Source organism: Lissotriton vulgaris, chromosome 7 (assembly GCF_964263255.1).
Source record: "Lissotriton vulgaris chromosome 7, aLisVul1.2, whole genome shotgun sequence".
Taxonomy (NCBI): domain Eukaryota; kingdom Metazoa; phylum Chordata; class Amphibia; order Caudata; family Salamandridae; genus Lissotriton; species Lissotriton vulgaris.
Window position 1 is genome coordinate 943149842 of NC_141695.1, and position 22712 is coordinate 943172553.

Consider the following 22712-nt stretch of genomic DNA (forward strand, 5'->3'; position numbering starts at 1 on the left):
CCTCCACATCAGTGCACCACCACAAGCACAGCCCTACCTCAGCAACAGCGCAGCAGCATCTCAGCACTGTACCAACTCAGGATTGTTCAGCACAGCCTACGTACCAGTGCAGCATCACCACCTCAGCACCACCTCCGCACCAGCACACCACCATCGCAGCATCACTCAGCACTATCTCAGTCTGCCCTTGGAATCTGGTATCTGTTGATTCTCCTCTAGTGTCTTTCCACTGCACGTGTTGTAATTCAGGTACTATTTCGCAACCTCCACTCTCGGTCTTCTTGGTTATATATAAGGTAACAAAAATGCTTATGACACTTTTTTATTAGAACTTTTCAACATGCTGCACAGCCGCCACAATGCTCTGCAACATAGCTTAAAGACATTGGCAAAGCCAATAGCTCTGGCTAAACACTTATAAGGTACCAAAGGTGAGACCCATTGGCTATGTCAATGCTTCTATTTAATGAAATCAGACAGGGATCATAGGCCCCCTATTAAGGCTTGCGAAGTAGGCCTCGTGGCCTCCACTCCCTTAAAAGAATTCAGCCCCCGGGATGGGATACCTGGGGCCTAATACAGCTTGGGGAGGGGGTCCCAAGGGATGGAGTCGCCGGGACAACTACAGGCTTCGGTAGGGGACTGGTAGTGGGTGTTTGGTGGTAGTGGGTTTTTAGGTGGAGGTTGAGGTGGGGGTGGGGATGGGTCGACAGAGTATTCTACAGAGTTGGCCATCTATCGCATTGGTAAGCCAAAACAGGAACTAATGAAGTGCATAACTGATTTGTATGGCAGATTTTTCCTTTAACAGAGGGAGCTATTTTTACAATACAACCTTTATCAAAGAAAACACTGCCCTCCTTACAAAGCCATCCCAATATGGAAACCGCTCAATAAGAGCCATGACAACAAAAATAGAGGGACACAGAAGCTTATGACACACAAGAACTAAACAAAGTCACATAAAAATCAAAGCGCCATGTGATACTACTGTATGTATGAAAATATTTGCAGCCCCCCCCCCCCCCCCCCCCCCTACCACCGGGAGAAAAAAAGGAAACACCAAAGCAAAAAATCACTGTACTTGCAAATGTCTGGCTAGGTTATTTAAATAAACCTGCAGTGCTGAAAACATGAGTTATTACATTATTTCATACTTGAATTAACAGCGCCGTTCATCATTCAGACCTTGCCATCAAGATTTTATTAATGTTTATGAACACACAATGTACCCAACATATTGCATCAGACAAGGCCACAGAGCACATACGGGGAAAAACCTCCAGGACTTGCACAGTGACTTATGTTGGAATGGATAGTAAATTGTTTCCCATAAAACTGTTCAGCTCCAGCCTCCTCACAATAGATGAAAATAATCAAAATCAGTAACCGTGACAGAGGCAATGAGTTTATTTAAAAGCACGTGCGGGGGCAGGACCTGCACTATACAACACAGGAAATGGGGCATTTCCAGCTAATTCAAAGATTTCTCTTTCATTTTCTGCTCAAAAGAAAAGTATGGCGAACTAAAATGAAGTACCCTCCGAACCCGGGGTATGGAAAAAAAGCAGTCCAACCTTGCTTTACTATCCAATACAAAAGTTTGCACCATCAGTCGATTGTCACCAGGGAGCACACATTTCAAGTCCATTGGAGCTGGGGATTTTCCCCACTCGAGGTCTCCTTGGGACAAACAACATTAGGCGGTAAAAATTATGAAAGGGTGGATGGAAGTAGCAAACACGACATCAGTGGCCCTTCTTCGTTGTGCCAAATCCAGAGAACCCCATCACAGCCGCCATTTCATCGTCATCTTCAAAGGATAAATCTTCCTCGGCTTTCCTTTTTTTCTCTTTCTGTTTCTCCTTCTTGTAAGCTTTGGCCTTTTCCTCCTAAAGACACAAGAGACAACATTGTGGTGTGAGATACTACATAGTACAATACATCTATCTCCAAAGCAAGGTGTGATGAGCCAGTAGGACACTGAGCTAGGAGGAGTTCCAAGAGGCAGTGGCGTAGCTTTAGGGGGTTTGTTTGGGATGTTACTCCTCTTTAATCAATGTATTTTATAATAAACAGTTGGGTACAGGTGCTTTCAGTCTGGTATGGTGAGGAGTCTGTTGGATTTCACTAGGAATTTTTACAAACACAGACTAAACACGCGCACACACACTCCCTCTCTCTCAGTTTGGAAAGAGAATGACATTTTTTGGGCTATTTCACAAAATAATGTGGTTTCTCATTTAGTTCCCTACCCAATCCACGTTACTCTCCTTTTCCACTGCCCCTGAACACCCTCTCGTGCCCCCTGCTGGACGTAGAATGTATTTCAACATTATGGGGTATATTTACTAACATTCTATGCTGTGTTTGTGTCAGAAAAGTAACGCAAATAGACAAAACATTTTTCCCAAATTACTTTTCAGCGCAAAACTTAAAATGGGAAATGTTTTAAAGTTAGTCTAAGCATTGTATTTTGAACTGCTAGACTCACAAAGACAACCTTGAACTATGGTGCAAAGGTGGGTGTGTGGCGCACGGTTACCCGATTGTATGCAGATGCTAGAGAGAGGGGAGGAGAGTGACATATCTCTAAATAATGCACTCTCCATTTTTGGCTGCTGCGCTGCGTGATAATTTGGTAAATAGACCCCTATATGCCAGTTTGATTATTGGGGAATCTGAAGCTCACCACCCCCCAAACTTACTGACCAAGCTACGCTCCTGCCAAGAGGCACAATAAACTATGGGGCCCTTGACGGGACTATTTTACGTTCTTAAGCTATGCTGCAGTAGTAATGTGTAGACGAAGACCACACATTTAAATCAGATACTGATATCTTTAAGAATATTATTTGCTTGATATCTTGAATTTTTCAATCAAGATGTGCAAGACTTGTCTATCCCCTTCGATTTATAAAAAGGTTTTCTTTAAAAAAAAAAAAGGTTTAACTGCAGGACACTTAATTGGTTGTTTATTCAACATTCCAGTTTCCCCACTTGCCTACATGTGGTCTCTTACAATGTTGTCATGTCCAAAGCTGACAAAACTCGCGAGCCTTAACAATTGTGCTGATTGGCAGCGTTCAGCAAAACAATTGATCGTTAGCCAACCGAACATACTGGCAAACTAAATTCAGAGCAAAATGGAGCAAGGCAAAGGCTATTGTTTTTTGCCCTCATTACTGGTGGAAGGGCAAGCGTTATACCGCGCAAGCCGGGTGATTTTCGGTCAAGAATTAACCAAATCATTAAAATTACAGAAAATAAAGAAAAATGGTTCAGCGTCCCAACAGACTGTCAAAGCAGTCCCACTGGATTACAATATTCCCGGCTACTTATCCCAGTTCAATAATTTTCCTGAATCAGATGCCGACTACTGGCCCAGAGGGCATGCTCCGCAGACATAACTGGCTTATCTCATTCCCAACACGCAGTCTGCTCCGTCCCCTCCACACAAACTATCCCCGACCGACGGTGCATGAATAGGTCTGGTAGTCCCCTGGGCTCCAGTTGGCACTACAGAAGGTTGCTCCTCACAAACATTCCTCGAGGCTTAAGAATGCTGCGCCTGAAGCACGTTTAATCTGACGGCAACCACGTCCCAATCTGGTGATACATTGCAAGGGAACACAAAGGATCCTCTAAAACGGGACGGCACATCATTGTTGTAGCAGGGAGAAAGAAAAGGGAAAACAAGCATTTGCAATGCAATAGGTCTCGCATTACGAAAGTTTGAGCTATTGGTATTGTAAATGACAACATTTTTATTCATGTTTTGTTTTTGGAAATAGCGAAATTAATAGCTTTGTCATTTACAATGTCAATAGTTATAACTTTCGCAAATGTGACACCTATAGCATTTGTAATGCAATATGTGTTGTATTTACATGACTTACATCTATTGATATTACAAATAACAATGGCTTTTATTTTTTTCCAATAATTAATACTTAAATAAAAGTTATTGTAATTTATAATGGCAATAGCTTAAAGTTTTGTAAATAACTTTTGTGAAGATTATGCTCAGTGTATTTTATTGTGACAAAAATCCAAGAACAGAAGTGAAATATTAACATCTTTTTGTTTCATTTGCAATAAAGCGTGAAACATTGAGAGAACATATTTCAAGTCAAGTCAAGTCATAAAATTTGTATAGCGCACTACATACCCAGAGGGTTTCAAGGCGCTTAGGAAGGGGAGGAGGATTATTTGTCAAATATCCAGGTTTTAAGCTGCTTTCTGAACGCTAGGTGGTTCTGGGTGAGGCGAAGGTAAGCGGGGAGTGAGTTCCATGTTTTAGCAGCCAGGTATGAAAAGGACCTGCCTCCCATGGTGGTCTTGTTGATGCGAGGTACAGTGGCGAAGGCTTGGCTGGAAGAACGTAGTTGGCGGGAGGGGGTGTAGAAGGACAGTCGAGAGTTGAGGCAATCTGGTCCGATGTCGTAGAGTGATTTGTGTGCGTGGGTAAGCAGTCGGAAAGTGATCCTTTTATTGACGGGTAGCCAGTGGAGGTCTTTAAGGTGGCCAGAGATGTGTTCGTTGCGTGGGATGTCTAATATGAGCCTGGCTGAGGCGTTTTGGATTCGTTGGAGTTTCTTCTGGAGTTTAGCGGTGGTACCTGCGTAGAGGGTGTTTCCGTAGTCCAGTCGGCTCGTGACCAGAGCGTGGGTGACTGTTTTCCTTGTTTCGGAGGGGATCCAGCGAAATGTTTTTCTGAGCATGCGAAGAATGTTGAAGCAGGAAGAGGATACGGCGCTGACTTGTCTGTTCATTGAGAGTGAAGAATCCAGGATGACGCCAAGGTTCCGTGTGTGGTCCGTCGGGATGGGTGCTTTTCCGAGGGCTTCCGGCCACCAGGAGTCGTCCCAAGCAGAGGGGGATGTACCTAAGATGAGGACTTCTGTTTTGTCTGAGTTCAGTTTCAGACGGCTTTGTTTCATCCATTCGGCAACTTCTTTCATTCCTTCGTGTAGGTTAGTTTTGGCGGTGCTGGGGTCATTGGTGAGAGAAAGGATCAGTTGAGTGTCGTCCGCGTAAGAGATGATGTTGAGGTTGTGTTGGCGTGCGATGGCCGCGAGGGGGCTCATGTATACGTTGAAGAGGGTGGGACTGAGTGAGGATCCTTGAGGTACGCCGCAGATGACTTCAGAGGCCTCGGACATGAATGGAGGAAGGCGGACTCTCTGGGTTCTTCCGGTGAGGAACGAGGTGATCCATTCAAGTGCTTTTCCTTGTATTCCGATGTTACTGAGGCGTTGTAAAAGGGTGCTGTGGCAGACTGTGTCGAAGGCTGCAGAGAGGTCGAGGAGGATGAGGGCGACTGTGTCTCCATTGTCCAGTAGAGTTCGAATGTCGTCTGTTGCTGCGATGAGGGCGGTCTCAGTGCTGTGTTTTGCTCGGAAGCCAGATTGTGAGGGGTCGAGGGATTTGTTGGCTTCGAGGAAGGCGGCGAGCTGGTTGTTGACGGCTTTCTCGATGACTTTGGCCGGGAATGGAAGAAGCGAGATGGGGCGGTAATTTTTGAGTTCGGTGGGGTCCGCTGTTGGTTTTTTCAGAAGGGCGGTGAGTTCAGCGTGTTTCCAGTCTTCTGGGAAGGTAGCGGAGTTGAAGGAGCAGTTGATGACGTCTCGGAGGTGCGGTGCTATGACGGAGTCTGCTTTGTTGAAGATGTGGTGAGGGCATGGGTCTGTGGGGGATCCTGAGTGGATGGAGTTCATCAGGCGGATGGTGTCCTCAGTGGAGATTGGGTTCCAGGCGTTAAGGGTGTTCACGGGGGGAAGATGGTCAGCAGATGGTAGGGTGGGTTGGTTTCCGGGTTGGTTGTCAAAGCTGTTGTGGATGTCTGCAATCTTGTTGTGGAAAAAAGAGGCTAGGGAGTCGCAGAGGGTTTGAGAGGGGGTGATGTCGTTGGAGTTGGCCGAGGGATTGGAAAATTCCTTGACGATGTTGAAAAGTTCCTTGCTGTTGTGGGCGTTGTTGTCAAGTCGATCCTTGAATGCTGTTTTCTTGGCTTTTCGGATCAGTTGGTGGTGAGTGTGGGTGGCGCTTTTGAAGGCGTCCTTGGTGCTGGTGGTTGGGTCTTTTTTCCAGGCCTTTTCAAGGGAGCGGCAGAGTTTCTTGGACTTCTTGAGATCATCGTTGAACCATGAGGCTTTCTTGCTGCCAGGTTTGCTTTGACGTTTTTTCAGTGGAGCTAAGGTGTCGGCAGTGTTGGATAACCATAGGGTGAGGTTGGCGGCGGCTTCGTTGGCGTTAGAAGAGAGGGCTGGGGAGTTTCGAAGGAGCGATGCGGAGATTTGGTCCGTGGTGATTTTGTTCCAGTTTCTTTGTAGGGTAGGTTGGGAGTGGTTGATGGGTTTCGGCTTGTTGTAGGTGAAGTGAACGCAGCTGTGGTCGGTCCATAGGAGATCCGTAGTGTGGCTGAAGGAGACATGATTGCTGGATGTGAAGATGGGGTCGATTGTGTGACCAGCGATGTGGGTGGGGGAAGTGACTAGTTGTTTAAGTCCGAGGTTGTCCACGAGGGTGGCGGTGTTGTGGTCGTTTATCTTTTCAAGGTGAAAGTTGAGGTCTCCAAGAAGAATATAGTCTTTGGAGGGGAGCGCGTGCGGAGAGATGAAGTCCGTGATGTCTTCACTGAATTTTGCGCGGGGTCCTGGTGGTCTGTAGAGGAGAGTGCCTCTGAGTGTTGTTTTGGGGTCGATGTGGATCTGGAAGTGAAGGTGTTCGGAGTTGGCGAGGTTGGCGTCTGAGCTGGTTGAGATGCGGATTGATTTTTTGTGGACGATAGCGATTCCTCCTCCTGTGTGGCTGGTACGGTCTTTGCGGGTGATCTTATAGTCTTCAGGGATGGCAATGGTGATGTCTGGTGCGGAGGAAGCATTCATCCAAGTTTCCGTAAGGAAGGCGACGTCTGGAGAGAAGGTGTCTAGTAGGTTCCATAGGTCAATGGCGTGCCTGTGCACCGATCGGGTGTTGAGAAGGATGCATTGTAGGTGGTTTGAACCAGGTGTTGTTAAATGATTGCACAGATTGATGCTGTGGTGGCGCTGAGTGATGTTGTGATGGCTAACGAGTGATGCTGTGGCATTCAGTGATGCTGTGGTAGCGCATAGTGATGTTGTGGTGCCCCTGAGTGATGCTGTGGTGGTGCGGAGTGATGTTGTATGCTATGCTATGTTTTGTTTTGTTATCCTATGTTTTGTTTTGTTATGCTATGTTTTGCTATCCTAAGCTTTGATTTGTTATGCTATGCTGTGTTTTGTTATGCTATGCTATGTTTTGTAATGCTAGGCTAGGTTTTGTAATGCTAGGCTATGTTTTGTTGTGTTTTATTATGCTATGCTTTGTTTTGCCATGCTATGTTTTGTTATGCTATGCTGAGCTTTGCTTTGTTATGCTATGCTTTGTTGTGTTTTATTATGCTATGCTTTGTTTTGCTATGTATGTTTTGTTATGCTATGCTTTATTATGCTAGGCTATGTTATGCTGTTTTGTTATGCTATGCTGAGCTTTGTTTGTTTTGTTATGCTATGCTATGTTGTGTTTTGTTATGCTATGCTATGTTTTGTTGTGTTTTGTTATGCTATGCTATGCTTTGTTATGCTATGCCTTGTTATGCTGAGCTTGGTTTTGTTATGCTATGCTATGTTGTGTTTTGTTATGCTATATGTTTTGCTATGCATTGCAATGCTAGGATTTGTTGTGTTTTGCTGTTTTGTTATGCTATGCTTTGTTTTATGTTATGTTATGTTTTGTTATGCTATGCTATGTTTTGTTGTGTTTTGTTATGCTATGCTATGTTTTGCTATGCATTGCAATGCTATGTATGCTACGTTTTGTTGTGTTTTGCTATGTTATGCTATACTTTGTTTTATGTTTTGTTATGCTATGCTTTGTTTTAGGTTATGTTATGTTGTGTTTTGTTATGCTATGCTATGTTTTGTTCTACGATGCTATGTTTTGTTTTGCTATGCTTTGTTATGTTATGCTATGCTAGATTTTGTTGTGTTTGTTATGCTGTGCTATGCTTTGTTGTGTTTTGCTATGCTATGTTTTGTTTGGTTATGCTATGTTTTGTTTTGCTATCCTATTCTTTGTTTTGTTACGCTATGTTTTGTTATCCTATGCTGGTGAGTGTGTGTGAGGATGTGTGAGGGTGTGAGGGTGTGTGGGTGAGGGTAAGTGAGGGTGAGAGGGTGTGAGGGCAAGGGGGTGTGAGGGCAAGGGGGTGTGAGGGCAAGGGGGTGTGAGGGCGAGGGGGTGTGTGAGGGTGTGTGTGAGGGTGAGAGGGGGTGAGGGTAAGGGGGTGTGAGGGCAAGGGTGTGTGAGGGTGTGTGAGGGTGAGTGAGTGTGTGAGGGTGAGAGGGTTTTTGAGGGTGAGAGGGTGTGTGAATGTGAGAGGGTGTGTGAGGGTGAGAGGGTGTGTGAGGGTGAGGGTAAGAGGGTGGGTGAGTGAGAGTAAGAGGGTGGGTGAGAGGGTGTGTGAGGGTGAGAGTGTGAGGGTGTGGGAGTGTGAGGGTGAGTGAGGGTGTGGAAGTGTGACGGTGTGGGAGTGTGAGGGTGAGGGAGGATGTGGGTGTGGGGGCGTGAGGGTGAGGGGGTGTGATGGTAAGGGGTGTGAAGGTGAGGTGGGGTGAAGGTGAGGTGAGGGGGGTGTGAGGGTGGGGGTGTGAGGGTGATGCGGTGTAAGGGTGGGTGAGAGGGTGTGTGAGAGTGAGGGTGAGAGGGTGTGTGAGGGTGAGAGGGTGTGTGAAGATGTGTGAGGATGTGTGAGGGTGAGAGGGTGTGTGAGGGTGAGAGGGTGTGTGAGGGTGAGAGGGTGTGTGAGGGTGAGAGGGTGAGTGAGGGTGAGGATGAGGATGAGGGGGTGTGAGGGTGAGGGGGTGTGAGGATGAGGGGGTGTGAGGGTGATGGGGTGTGAGTGAGGGGGTGTGAGTGTGAGGAGGTTTGTGTGAAGGTGAGGGTGAGGGTGAGAGGATGTGGGGGTGTGAGAGGGGGTGAGGGTGAGAGGGTTGTGAGGGCGAGGGTTGTGAGGGCGAGGCGAGTGAGGGTGAGAGGGGTGTGGGGGGGTGTGAGGGTGAGTGAGGGTGTGACGGTGAGCGAGGGTGTGTGTGAGGGTGAGAGGGTGTGAGGGTGAGGAGGTGTGAGGGTGAGGAGGTTTGAGGGTGAGGGTCCGCAGGAAATGGTGGCAGGGCAGACATCATAAGACAGAGAGAAGAGACTGCGTGGTGACTGCGTTGGTCAGTTTCAGAATAAGGAGGGGCAGAGTCTGCACAGTCTGCGAGGGATCAACGTGTCTAGAGGCAAAGCATAGCGGATGTAGCATTGCAGCTAGCAAGTTGAGTGTTTTCGAGCTGAGGGTCCCTAGAGAGGTGGTAACACAGCAACAGCATTTGAGGAGCAAGGCTACTGTAAACAAGTACGGTTCACTTTGATCCAGAAAAAAAAACAAGAATGGTGCAGAGAAGGCCGAACAATACACGGCTTCCCCTGTGGCGGGGGTGGGGGGGCCGGAGCGCATTCCTTTGAAGTCTGATGCCAAGGCTCAGACAAATGGTGGAGTGCGATGTGCAAGCTGGGGGCGGGGGAGCGGCTGCCTTTGAAGTCTGATGCCGAGGCACAGACAAATGGTGGTGTGTCTCGTGGCTGGCTCTGTGCATGCACATAGCTCACATGAACTGCAAGCGATCCGCAGTTTGGTAGGCTTTTTGAACCGCTTACTATAAATCTCGACGATTTATCCCTGCGAGATATACTAGGCGAGACCTAAAAAATCAATGCAGTCTAACTGAAGCGAGAAGAAATGTAGCATATATTTAAACCTGTATGCCTAGCTTTGAAAATGCAGAGAGACAGTCGCTTTCCAAAAGGACGTTTCACAGTCTCCTACTTGCTGGATCTTTTTTTAATTTGTTGGGACAGAATAACAGAGGGAACAAAACATATGGAACCGTAGGGTGCCTCCACCCTAAACAGAGAGAGTGTGCTACGCAAACTGAAATTGTGTGCATCTTTAGCACTTTGTTTTACCAATGTGTTTTCTCCCCTGTTTAAGCTTCAACAATCTATTCATCCAAAAGGCACACATGTCCACACTTCCAAAAGCTTCCATATTCTCTAATAGTGAGCTATTCATATTCAAAACAGAGTAATCGCAAGAGCTCTCAAGAGCACAAACTTACCTCAACTAATCCTACATGGAAAAAGAAGCACATATTACTCATCTACGATCGGTTTACCACAAACATATGGTTCTGGACTAAAGTTCTACTCACTGTAATGAAGGAGTGGTAGGCGCTACATAAGGAACATTTTATTTGCCCTATAAGCATCTTTTTGTGGCATGTAGAGCTGTAGATGTTGTGCATACTCCTGCTATCTAGTGTTGGGCTCAGATGCGTGCAGGTTGTTTTTCTTCAAAGTCATCCTCTCGAGTCATGAGGTATAGTGACCACCTATTGCTGGTAATGCACCTGGGCATCGGCTCTGTTGTTGGATTGTTTTCAGCATGGCGGGTGAGGATGGAGCATAGAGATACATAAAAGAGATGACCATGCAAGAAATAAAAGACAGAAAAGGTAAAGGATATCTCTAACAACCAAGACTTCCGGAGAGGAGGGTTTGTTGCATGTGAACCTACAGAACTACATGCCACGATCTGATGCTTACAGGCTTTGTAACATTTTCTGTGCGAGGCATGTGTGCCTAGACAGTAAAGCAGTCCTCCCATAAGCGGTGGCTAGCCAGAGGATGTAGCAGAAGATTGTAAAAGTTACGGAGTACAGCCTGACCAAAGTTACCTTGTTGGTGTGCAAGTACATCCACACATTAGTGTTAAGTGAAGGTGCATGTGGTGAGGACCAGGTAATTGTTGCAGATCTCAGGTACAAGAATGCTTCCTAGTAAGGCCACAGAGGCCCGTTTTTTATGGGCAGAGTTGGCTCTGGAAGGGATAGCTTTTGAATAACATGTTTGAATACATTTACTGATCAATTAAACTATGCCTGATTTGGAAGGAACAGCCCTTTGTGCGGCATTGAGAAGGCAAAAAAGAGTTGTTGAGTTTTGAGAAAGACTTTTGTTTTATCCACATTGTACATAAAGGCTCGCTTAACATCTAGGGTATGTAGAGCCCTTTCTGCGCCTGAAGCAGGGTGGGAGAAGAAAACTAGCAGCTCTATAGATTGCTTAAGGTCGCAGAAGGAAACCACCTTAGGCATGAACTTACGGTTAGTATGGAGGAAAACCCTATCTCTTTGGACTTGGAAGAAAGGTTCTTCAAATGTTAACGCTTAGAGCTCACTGATAAGTCTGAGAGACAAGGAAAGCCATCTTCCAGGGGAGGAAATAAAGGAGACAATAATCAAAATGGGAGCCCACGAGTCTAGTGAAAACTATGTTTAGATTTCATACTGGGGCAGGGGAGGGACCTGTGGAGGAATGACTCTTGAGACCTTCCATAAAAGCCTTGATAACAGGGATGTGTGTTCTCTGTTGCTGCAGCAAGATTGGTATCAAGATCTAAAAGAAATAGCCACATTTCTCCGACCTTGAAAAGGCTGAATTGGCTGCCATATGAGGCAAGGATACAACTAAAGGTTGCCTGTATGACCCATAAAGCACTATATAGCAACACACCCAGTTACCTAGCCCTAAAGCTTGAACGATCCGGAGGATGCAGACAACTACGAAGCGCGAGTGCTTTACTTCTGAAACCACAATCCTTTCATAAAAACAGAACTGGTTGCAGAGCTTTTTCAGGGATCGCTCCAAAGATTTGGAACTCCTTACCTCCAGTGGTTCGGGGAATCTCTTCCTATACTGCCTTCAAAAAAAAAAAAAGAGGTAAAAATTCTCCTAATGAACAAATTGACTTCCTAAGACGATACGATCCTCATACCTGGCTACCTCGTGTGGATTGAAAAAGATTATTATATGTTTGTTTATTTCCACAATACCGACCTAAGGCTCAATAACCGTTTAGACTGTAATGTGCTATTGCCCTCTGTGATCATCATGTGTCGTCCACTGGTCACCTATGTTATCTTATACCTATGTTATCTTATACTTTTTACCTCTTTTGTAAGTAATGACGAATATCAAATGCATGTATACTACCTCATTTCTTATATCTTTAACTATATACTGTAAAGCGTTCCGATATCCTTGTGGGTCAAGTTGGCGCTATTTAGAACTTTATAAATAAATAAATAAATAAATAATAAATAAGGTAGGCAGCTACTGCAGATAAGTGGAGCCGAATGGAAGTGTAGGCTAGGCCAGAGGTCTTTTAAGTGTAGAATGTAACAAACAATATCCTGTACAGTTGTTGCTAAAGGGTCAATGTGTCATAATAGGGAGTTGTGTACAAATTGCTTCCACTTTGCAGCATAGTAGGTGGGGGGCAGTGGGCCTCTGTGCTTCCTTAAGAATGTTCATGCGTTTTGTAAACAGTTTAAGATACCCAAACTCTCGGACCTCAGGAGCCAAAGCGCAAGGTACCAGATTTCTCCATGGTTCTACATGATTAGGTCTGGCCGAAATGAGTGAGGCATTAGATCTTCCTAGTGATCATCCGTTTGACACCATCGTTGCACTAAGCATTCTTGCAACAGGCACATATGTAACCTGGTGTGGGAGACTATGGCAATGCAGGAGGCCATCATGCCGAGGAGGCACATGAGTTTCTGACAGTGACCTGCTGATCTGGCCGCAAAAGTGGAGCAATCCAGGGAAGGTTTGCACCCTTGCAGGACTCGGATAGGCCCTACTCACCACAGACTTCAGGATTGCTCATAGATAGGGCTGTATCTGGAGGGATTGGAGATGGAACTTGGTGGTGTTGATGGTTAACTCCAGATCGTCTAGGAGGTGTATAGTAGCCAGAGTGTGTGCTGGGCAATGATGGAGAGTTGTGCTCTTGATCAGCAAATTGTCCAGGGAAGGGAATAGGTGGATGCCTGTGTGCCGCAGGTACTCGACTACCACCACTAAGCACTATGTAAACACTCTGGGAGCAGGAGTGACGCCAAAGGGCAGCACTTTGAACTGATCATGTTTGCCACTTACTACAAACCAGAGATAGTGATAGTGAGCTGGGTGAATTGGGATGTGAAAGTAGGAGTCTTTGAGGTCGAGGGCATCCATGAAGTCGCCTTGTTGCTGTAGCAGTATGACATCTTGTAGTGTCATCATGTGGAAGTGTTCTGAAGGGTGTACTCGTTGAGGGGCCCGAGGTCCAGCATAGGCCTGAGGGACCCGTACTTTTTGGCAATGAAATAGTGGAGGTGTGGAAATTTGGCAGAGATCGACGTTAGCATTTAGCTGAAGCTATCTTGTTTACGGCAGCCATATTGTCTGCCATGTGATCGCCATGTGTTCTTTCCTTCTTCTCTGTCGTTTGCCCTTGTGCTTTGCTCAAAGAACTGGCTATACTTAGCCTCTGCCACTCTGCACATGTGCAGAAGAGTTTGTAGCTGCCCATGCATCTGTTTAGGTTTGTTACAGTCAGGATGTTTATACTAAAGTCAACAACTGTTGGCTCATCCTTCTTTGTTGACTGTGCATTTCTGTATGACCATTTATGTATGTAACTCTCCTATGTGTGCTTGTACCGCCTTATTTTGAGCTCCTGTGTGGGTATAAAAGACCCATAGTTCTTCTACTCCTTGTGCTACTTCATACTCTATCAAAGGGTGTTCTGTGAATGTAGTTCCACCTAATGAGGTTTAATAAATATCTCTTTTGACATTTCAGTTTACGTGCCAACTTCTATTTACTGGTCTGAGGACTTGCGTGCAGAGAAGGGTAAACCCCTAGCACTGGTAGGTCTGGCTAAGGCCCACCTCTAGAGATTGGTGCCCAATCAAGTGGGGCTCATAGGCGACTCGGATGCCTGAAGGAGTGGTTGAAACAAAGGATTGGAATCCCCCACTGCGTTTTTCCTCTCTTTCTGATCTGAGCCTCCAGGTGGTGCCGGTCCATGACTGAGATCTTTTCTGGTGTTCGCCGTGCAGAGACCATTTCGTCGATTCAGAACTTGGCAGTTGGAATCTGGAGACTTTTGCTTTGTAAGGTTGTTTGTTGTGATGCTTATGGTTTTTGGAATTGTATGGAAATTGACCAATATTTGGAATTTGGATATATATGAATTGCAATTCATATAGATAGGTAATGAGGAGACTTTTCTCTACTTTTTATAAAATGTGAACGGCACACCGTAATATAAGTGCCACTTGGCGTAGAATATTGCATATACTGCAATATTTTTGGCATGCCTGTTCTTAGCACACTCCGTGGAATGTGTTGCTTTTGTGGCGGTACCAGTATGGAACTTGAAAGGAATCAGCCGGCTCCCCCGGATGGGACACCAAATAGGGACATGTATATAAAAAATTGTATCTCTTCTAGGATGTACAGAACATTACGGAATAAATATACTAGTAAGGATCCTGAGCTGCGATGGCCTATAAATTGGTTATTTGATCTTAAAAAGATTCAGTATGTGGAACAATGTATGATTAAACGTAAAAGTAGACAGGATATGTTTGATTGTGTACGAATGTGGGAGAAAGAAGCGCGTGAACAAGTGACAAGAACGCAAGCCTTGATAGACGAAGAACAGCGCAAAAATATCCACGCAAAAGCACTGGAATTAAAAAATAAAGAAATGAAGGAGATAATTCTTACCCAGAGCTAAGGAACTGCAATAATCAGCTGGCGAGATAAAGCAATTACAAGGAAATTACCAGAAAAGAGCTGCTCGATATTTGTGTTCGGTTTTCTCTAAACTAAGCCTTGGCGGTGAAATCCACCCCGTTCACAAAGTTTGCAGAGTATTTCATACTCCATGGAGCTTGCGGAGTTCCGAAAAACTATACAGAGCTGAACTTTTTCCTCGCTCGCCGGCAGTAAGTTGGCAATCACGAAAAATCCTAACACTAGACCACTTCCCAGTAAGATTTCTCAACGCGGGCAGTCTCGGATGGTTGTTAACACTCACGTTGAGAAACCTTCTGTTCACGTTGAGGAAGCTGCTGCTCATGTAGAACTTCTACTACAGCGGCAATAAGAGGCAGCGCCCTCTTGCACTGTGCAAGATGCCATTCGTGCTGATTTTAGAGTGGGACAAAACCCCGGCACTAAAAATCAATGCGAACGGCACAGGGTAACCCACTCTGCCGTTTGCGGAACTCAGCGTAGCTTGGTGGAGTTTTTTGTCACTTCGCGGAGTTCCACAAAGCGGAACTCCAAGAACTTTACCCTTCACCCAGGCTTACTCTAAACCCCCTCTTCTGTGGCAAGCACAAATGAGTAGTGTCACCATTTTGGTTGAATTTTTAAAGACTGGCATAATATTATTAAGTCAGTCTGCAGATGCCCTGCAGCTCAAGAGTCCCTTTCCAATCAACAAAAACGGTGTCTTCAGGAATTGCCATTGAGCACTACACGTGGCGCAGGGCTCGAGTCGGGGTACCACGCGGGTGGACGGCATCCCCCCACTTATTTTACCGGGGGAACGCCGTCCACCCTGCCTAACAGCTGGACTTCACTCTTTGGCCTCTCTGGGACGAGATCGGACCGCACCTTTCGTGACGTCACTTCCCGCCGTGACGTCACTTCCGGTGACAGCGTCCCCCCACTTCTCTTTTTAGGACTCGTGCCCTGACGTGGCGCGATGCACAAGCACAGTGCTGGCACATAACTCCGTGTAGACTTTATTACTCCCTTTGTGTTCAGCAATAACCTGGCCTTAAAAAGGTGACAGGCCTCATCATTACTCCAAAACTCCGGCTCACCTCCTCTCGGAGCTCCTTCAGTCTCTCCTCAAAGTCGTAATCTTTTTGTTTCTCCTCCATTTTTTTCTTGTTGGCTTCAAAGCGTTTCTTCACTTGGTCAAGAGTCGAGCGCTCCACCCTCATAGACATCCCCAGGTTTCTCTGATCTGTCGTACAACACAATAAAAACGGTCAGTTTCTTAAATTAACCATAAGTTTACAGGTAGTAGTGTATCCTTTCGAAGGATTGGAACCGCACAATCACCAGTTATTTCACAGTAACAATTTTTAGTGTGAATTTCCTTACACATGTATCAATAGTTTGTTCGGGGTGCTAGCCCATTCTTCCTTGCTCCTACTACCCAAAGGTGCCAACAACTCAACCAAAAGTTGAGTAAACACAATTGTAACAAATGAAAGAAATATATAGCACACCCTTATATTTGTGTCAAAGGTCCATAATTGTTATGGACCGTAGAGACAAATATTAGGGTGTGCTATATATTTCTTTCATTTGTTAAAATTGAGTTTCTTAAACTAGCTTAAGTTATCATTTTCCCTTTAGGTGTCGTTTTTATTATAAATCATACAACATAACAAAACTTACGTTTTTTGCCATTTATGTGGTCTAAGAAGTTGATGGAGTCTTTCACGACGCAATCACACACGTTGCAATAATAGCTGAAAGAGAATATATAAGGTATGATCATCATGCCACATAAATGCTGGTGCTTAAACATAGCCTAAATAAGCCACTTAAGGCCTGGGGAAAGATAGCTTGCTGCATCTCTTGTACCGTTGTATGTTACAGTAGAAGGGTATACCCATTAAAGTCACTGGGACCTGGGTGCAATATGGTACATAAAGAGGGGGGTCCCAGTATACAGTATTAAAGACAAAACAAGAAAAAATTGCATAATCATGTATACAAATGCACACAAAGGAATGTATTAAGTAAACACACTTATTTAATCACAATGCGTATGTAGATGCGGTATTTTAATACAAATATCACATTTAGATGTAGTAACATTGGTGCCCCGGGGAGCGAAAAAGTGGGATGAAGTGCATGTTAAGAAGAAGTATGTGCAGGATTTTCACAAGTTAAAGAAAGGGCTGATTTCTTGTACCCACGTTCAGCTCTACGTGAAAATATAAAATTTGAGTAGCCTTGAATTTTTTTTCGCTTTGGGCCGCAAACAATACATACAGGAAGAACACACGAGAAAACGTATACTAATTCCATTCACGTTTAAAAGTATGTCCCTGGATAATTGAAGCAAAAAGATGTGCAACAGATTAACAAAACAAAAAAAGTATTACTTTAATTTTGTACGAAAGCTTGCAAACATCGTTTTTGATAGTTGTGCCCTAAATTTAAAAAAAAAATGCGTTTACTTTTCGCTGTTTTGCAATCCATAGCCTATTTTTTTCAAACAACATAACACTATGGAAATGGCGGGTTTTTGCAACGTAGTTTTAGGCGGTAGATCAACATGACTAGCATTTCAGCGCCACCTTGTGGTTCAATCGAATTTGCTTTAAAATGTGATAAACCCATGCGGAATGTTGTTTATTTTTGTTGGAAGCTAATTTACGATTCTAACCCCAATCCTAGAATATTTACTGGAAGGAAGTGCAACTTCCCCCAAAATAATCCAGGAGTCATATTCACTATTCCAACTAGCCCTGGCATTATCTGGCTAAGGTAAAAGAAATATCTGAATGTTTTAAGGTGCGGTTGAAATGTAAGGTAATGCTAACGTGTGCTGCACGGAGGACAGCTCTGAAAGTTGGAGAAAAAAAACCAACCTAGGAATACTGCCGAAACAGGAATGGCAGGATTTCTTAAGAAAACCGATAGTCCTTTTTGGGTACAACTTTAATCTACTATTTATTTTATGGTGATGACAGCAACACGTGTCCTCCATCTCGGACTAACTGTGCTGGGCGCAATGCACGTGAATCTAGAAAAGATGACAAATCTTTAAAAAAAAAACATCAGTTTATGGTACTATTGAATAGGTTTTTCAAAGCTTCCGACGATGCTTCATCTAGTATACGGTTTTCAACATTAGATGAATCCAGTGCTGGGACTATACTGCTCAAGCCCGCAACTCGAAATTTAGTGTAACTTGCAGGTTTCGATCCATCTCCAGCCTATTTTTGGGACTGATTTACATGGAGTTTGCGTATGCTAGAGGCGATTTTAACTACTAGGCATATGACTACTACACTATTTTTCATTTGCATATATGAAAAAAACAACGTAAAGTCGGTAGCTAATCGTGACATGACTAAGTCACTTTATTTACATATGTGGGGAATTTCAAGGCAGGAAGTAAAACACCCCAGCACACCCCTTCATATGTTATGTTAATAAATTTCTAAAGCGCTCGATTACCCAAGGGTGTCTTGGCGCTGGCTTGGATACCGGAGAAGACTAGCAGGGTAGATCTAGCGGGTGTTGAAGAAAGAGCCAGGTCTTCAAGAGCTTCCTAAAGGTCATTAGATTAGGTGCACTCTTGATTGCAGTGGTAAGGCATTCCAAGTTGTTGTCATTCCCAGAAAGAAACTCCTGCCGCATCAGGTGGGTTGTTTGAATCTGGGTACAACAATATGTTTGGCCGTGGCAGAATGAAAGGTTCTGCCTGAAGTGTACCAGTTAAAACTTGGTTGAAGAAAGTCGGGGCCTGAGCCATGATGTACCTTTTAGGCGATACAGAGTGCTTTGAACGCGATCCTCTGTCTGATAGGGAGCCAATGCAAGTTTTTGATGGCTGTGGCTGCTGAGTGATGTTTTGGAATCTTTAAGAGAAGCCTTCCCGCAACATTCTGCAGTGTGTTAAGGATAAACTGGTGTACGGTGAGTAGTAGACCATTACAGTATTACAATTTAGTCATTACCAATGATGCAATGAGAATTTTCTAGAGGTGGACAAGAATAAAGCAGGAGAATCTTTTTTAGCATTCTCAGAGTAAAGAAAGTAGAAGAGGACAGGGCACTGACGTGATTAGTAAAGCTTAGTTTATTGTAGATCAGATCACCCAAGTTCCGGGTCTTGGTGATAGGAGTTGGCAGAGGGCCCATAGCTGCTGGCCAGTAGGACGGGGTCCAGACGGAAGTTTGTGCACCGAAGAGTATCACTTCCGTTTTTCCTGCATTCAATTTCAAGCAGTTCCTGCTCATCCATGTGCCGACTGCCTGCATGCAGTCGCAAAATCTGGTACTTACGCCTATATCATCCTTGGCCTGCGAGATGATGATTTGGGTAGGAAGTGTCTGCGTAGGAAGTGAAGGAGAAGCCAACATTTCTAATTACACTGGCCAAAGGTGTAATGTAGACATTAAATAAAGTTGAACCGAGCGAGGACCACTGAGGGACCCCGCATGGTAAAGAGAAAGGATGAGGAGCAAATTCAACCAGATGGACCTACTGTTCTCTGTTCGAAAGGAAATATTTCAGATAGTCCCAAGCCGTTCCAGTGCCAATGATTTCAGTCAGACATTCCAACAGCAATCCATGATTTACCGTATCAAAAGCTGCAGAGAGATCAAGTAGTATTGAATGAGTCTTATTGTAGCAATGTAAGTAGGAAATATAGGTTCAGCTCTCAAAGGTGGTGGGAGTTGCCCAAGATCAGAATTGTTTTGTCTTTTGGCAATAACCAAATTAACGAGCTACGGTGACTGAATTATGCGACAAAGAAAATTAAATATTATATCTTGCATGGATACACAATTACACTCTGATAAATCACATCCTGTTGATTTCTCAGAGTAAAACAATTTATGTAATGCATATAAATATTTCACTAAGCACAGCATAAAATTATGTGTGCACACAAATAATAAAAACTGCATTTTTCCACTCAAAGGATCCCAATTATTAATACAAGTGTAATGGTGCTTAGTGCGGTTTATTTGGATATGCTCACACTGTGCAGCTTCAAGACTAACTCCTTTTCGCAAAGAAATAGCCACACACTGCAGGGTTGCACAGTACATAACATTAACCTCAAGACCTATGCAGATATATTCTGCTTTGAGAACACTGGTGTCAACAAAAAACAAAAAGTGGCATCAAATATAAAAGAAAATATTTTCAGAATTAAGAAGGGATCATTTTTCCACTTGAAAAGAACTAGCCTGGCATCAAGCAATTTATGGAGTGTGGTATTCGTCAAGGGCACCCATCATGGTGTTATAACATTTATGCAACGTAGGAGCAGAAGTGGCAAAAATCAATGGAAACAACAAGGTTTTCAAGGCTCAGTGGGCACTGCAGGCGATCATGGATGCTCCAGATGGTAAACAGTAAATCACACCTGTATCTAGCAAGCAAAAGTTTCAGTCTCCATAGAGGGATCTAGGGTATCATATTGCAGTCGGCAGATCGTGGTAGATCAAGTCTAATGGTCTTGCTGGAAAATATTTCAAAGACTTGTTTCATTTAAAAAACAAAAAACATTCTGCTATGTTGCTATTATTGGTAGAGCGACGTACACCATGGCGATTTTTAGGCGCTTGGGTAACAGAAATATTGTGCACTACTCAACAGTGCTTAGTCATATGCTTGTTTAAAAAGCCATGTTTTTAGTAGCAGCCTCAATGTCCTATAGCTGGGCGTGGTTCTTATCTCAGGGAATAGGGCGTTCCAGTTGCGGGAAGCCAAAACTGAGAATCTGGGGCCTCCCATTTTCTTCTTTTTAAATTTGGGAATGGTAAGAAGGTTCATGTGGATGGATCTTAGATTTTGGTTGGGAATGTATTTGTGTGTTTGGGCTGATAAGAAAGCTGGGTTTTTCTGCAAAGGGATTTAAAAATAATACAGCCCGTCTTGAAGACGGTTCATTGTTCTACAGGTAGCCATAATTTTCTCATCAGAGGGATAATGTGGCAGAGTCTGGGTTGATAGAATATCCATCTCGCCGTTTGATTCTGGGCCAGTTGGAGTCTTAGATTGAGTCATTTGGCGAGACCTACAGGATTGCATAGTCGATTCTAGAGATGAACTGGGCCATGACAACTTGGGCAAGGGTATCCGCGGTGAGGAGTTTCCTAATTTTCCTGACATTTATTTGTTTAAAGTGGGCACGAGGGGGCAGATGTACAGGTTGAAGAGGTGAAGGGACAGGGAGGATCCTTGGGGTACTCAGCAGTTCACCGAACCTTGGATGAGCTAAAGAGAGTCAACCAAACTGTCCGAGCAGTCTTTTAAAAAGGAGATGACCCAATTAAGGGTTGTGCACCGCAACCACGCGGGCATGGATGCAGTCTACAAAGAGATTATGTTTGACTGCGAAGGCAGCCGATAAATCAAGGAGGACCAGCGCCTTTGTAATGCTTGCCAACAACTTCTCGCATGTCATCCACAACAGAGAGGATGACAGCTTCAGTGGAGTTGGTTGACCGGAAGCCTGAGGGTCGAGGAAATAGGATTCCTCTAAAAAGGAGCAGAGATGGCGAGTGAAGTGGGCCTCTAGTATCGTCACCAGACAAGGAAGCAAGAAAATAGGGAGGTCGTTTTTCAGAACGAGTGAGTCTTCGCCACATTTTTTTGGGAGTGGTACCACAATGGCCTCTTTAAAAGGGGCAGCGCCTTGCCAGATGAATGAGTTAAGGAATAAAATGGCCAGGTCTGGGAATGCGGAGAACACTGTTTTTAGTATTTTAGGTGGGCAAGTATCATATGGAAATAGCGACTTAACCTTATGTCAGCAGGTCCACAATGCAATCCTTGCTGATGGCAGGAATGTTGAAGAGGGACATAGATTTCTATCTTCTGAAGAAGCTGCATTGAGGAATATGCTGGAAGTTATATTGTCTTTTATCAGCTTGATTTGCTCAATGAAGGTGGTGAGAGCGTCGCATAAATTTTGAATAGGTAGTATGGGAAAGATCACTCTGTCAGGGTTTAACAGATTGAAAACAATTCCAAAGATATCCTTAGGTTTACTCAGAGTTTAGTATATCATTAAAGAAAAAGGTGGATTTGGCTTGCATAATGAGTTTCTTATATTCTTTGAGGAGATGCGTACAGATTACTTTTTTGCAGGTAAGAAATTGTTACGCCATTTGCATTCATCCCGGCGAAGTTCAAGTTTGGCTTATTTCAATTCCTCAGAAAACCTGGAACAAGTTTGGGAATGCAAACTGGGTTCTAGGGTATTGTTCCGTAAAGGGAATAACATCGGAAAAAAGACGGAAAACAAGGGGCTACAGAGACGAAAGGGACATATCACGTAAATGTAGGAGCCTCCGCCAGTGCAATAATTAAGGAAGGAAAATAAGAGTAGGCAGCTGAAAAAAAAAGTCAGGACTCCCTCCCTTATCGGCCAAGTCACAACAATGCTTCACAAAACAGATTAGATCAGTTTGAAAAAGAAACGCTGTCAAATGTTGCCTCGGTTGGCATTTAAAAAAATATATTTTTAGAGCTGTATGTTGATTAAGTAAGTGCAGCCATAAAGCTTTCCCAGGATCCCATACAATGAGAGAATACAAATATTTCCTCCATGCTTCGAACGGTGGTTTCCAAAAACTTTTCAAAGAGTTCAAGGAAGTGCTGGTCTTACTCACCCTCCCATTTCGGACTGGGGTGTGGTTTTGGTGATAACAATAGTTTTCCCCAACTTGGACTCCAAGTCCACTTTGTAGTCTCTGTGGCGGAGGAGCTCCCGTTTGACTGGGGGCTGGAGTGGCTTGCCTAAAACAGACAATAAAAACATTATGTTGGTGAAGTAAAAACAGTGATTTGCTTTCTATATCTTACATCAAATTAATTGTTAATATTAAAAAACGAAAATCGTCAAAATTGCAGCTTAGTGATTCTACATGTCCCTTTTCACGTTGTGCTCCAGGGTCTATAACTATCCCACAGTACTCATAGTTTAGCTCGGCAGACAAGCACCAACTGTCTGTTACTG

At 44.3% G+C, this 22712-nt stretch overlaps 1 protein-coding gene across 1 annotated transcript in view; it reads right to left on the bottom strand.

Annotated features, from left to right (window-relative positions):
- Window positions 1-1185: 1185 nt before the first annotated feature.
- The window catches only part of ZMAT2 (zinc finger matrin-type 2), a 92575-nt gene continuing 71048 nt past the window's right edge, over window positions 1186-22712 (bottom strand). Inside the window, exons 3-6 of the mRNA XM_086931376.1 lie at window positions 22366-22492; window positions 16390-16463; window positions 15804-15949; window positions 1186-1892 (exon numbers count right to left, since the gene is read on the bottom strand). Coding sequence (XP_086787502.1) covers window positions 1749-1892; window positions 15804-15949; window positions 16390-16463; window positions 22366-22492 — 491 coding nt within the window. The 3' untranslated portion in view covers window positions 1186-1748. The remainder of the gene's footprint in view (window positions 1893-15803; window positions 15950-16389; window positions 16464-22365; window positions 22493-22712) is intronic.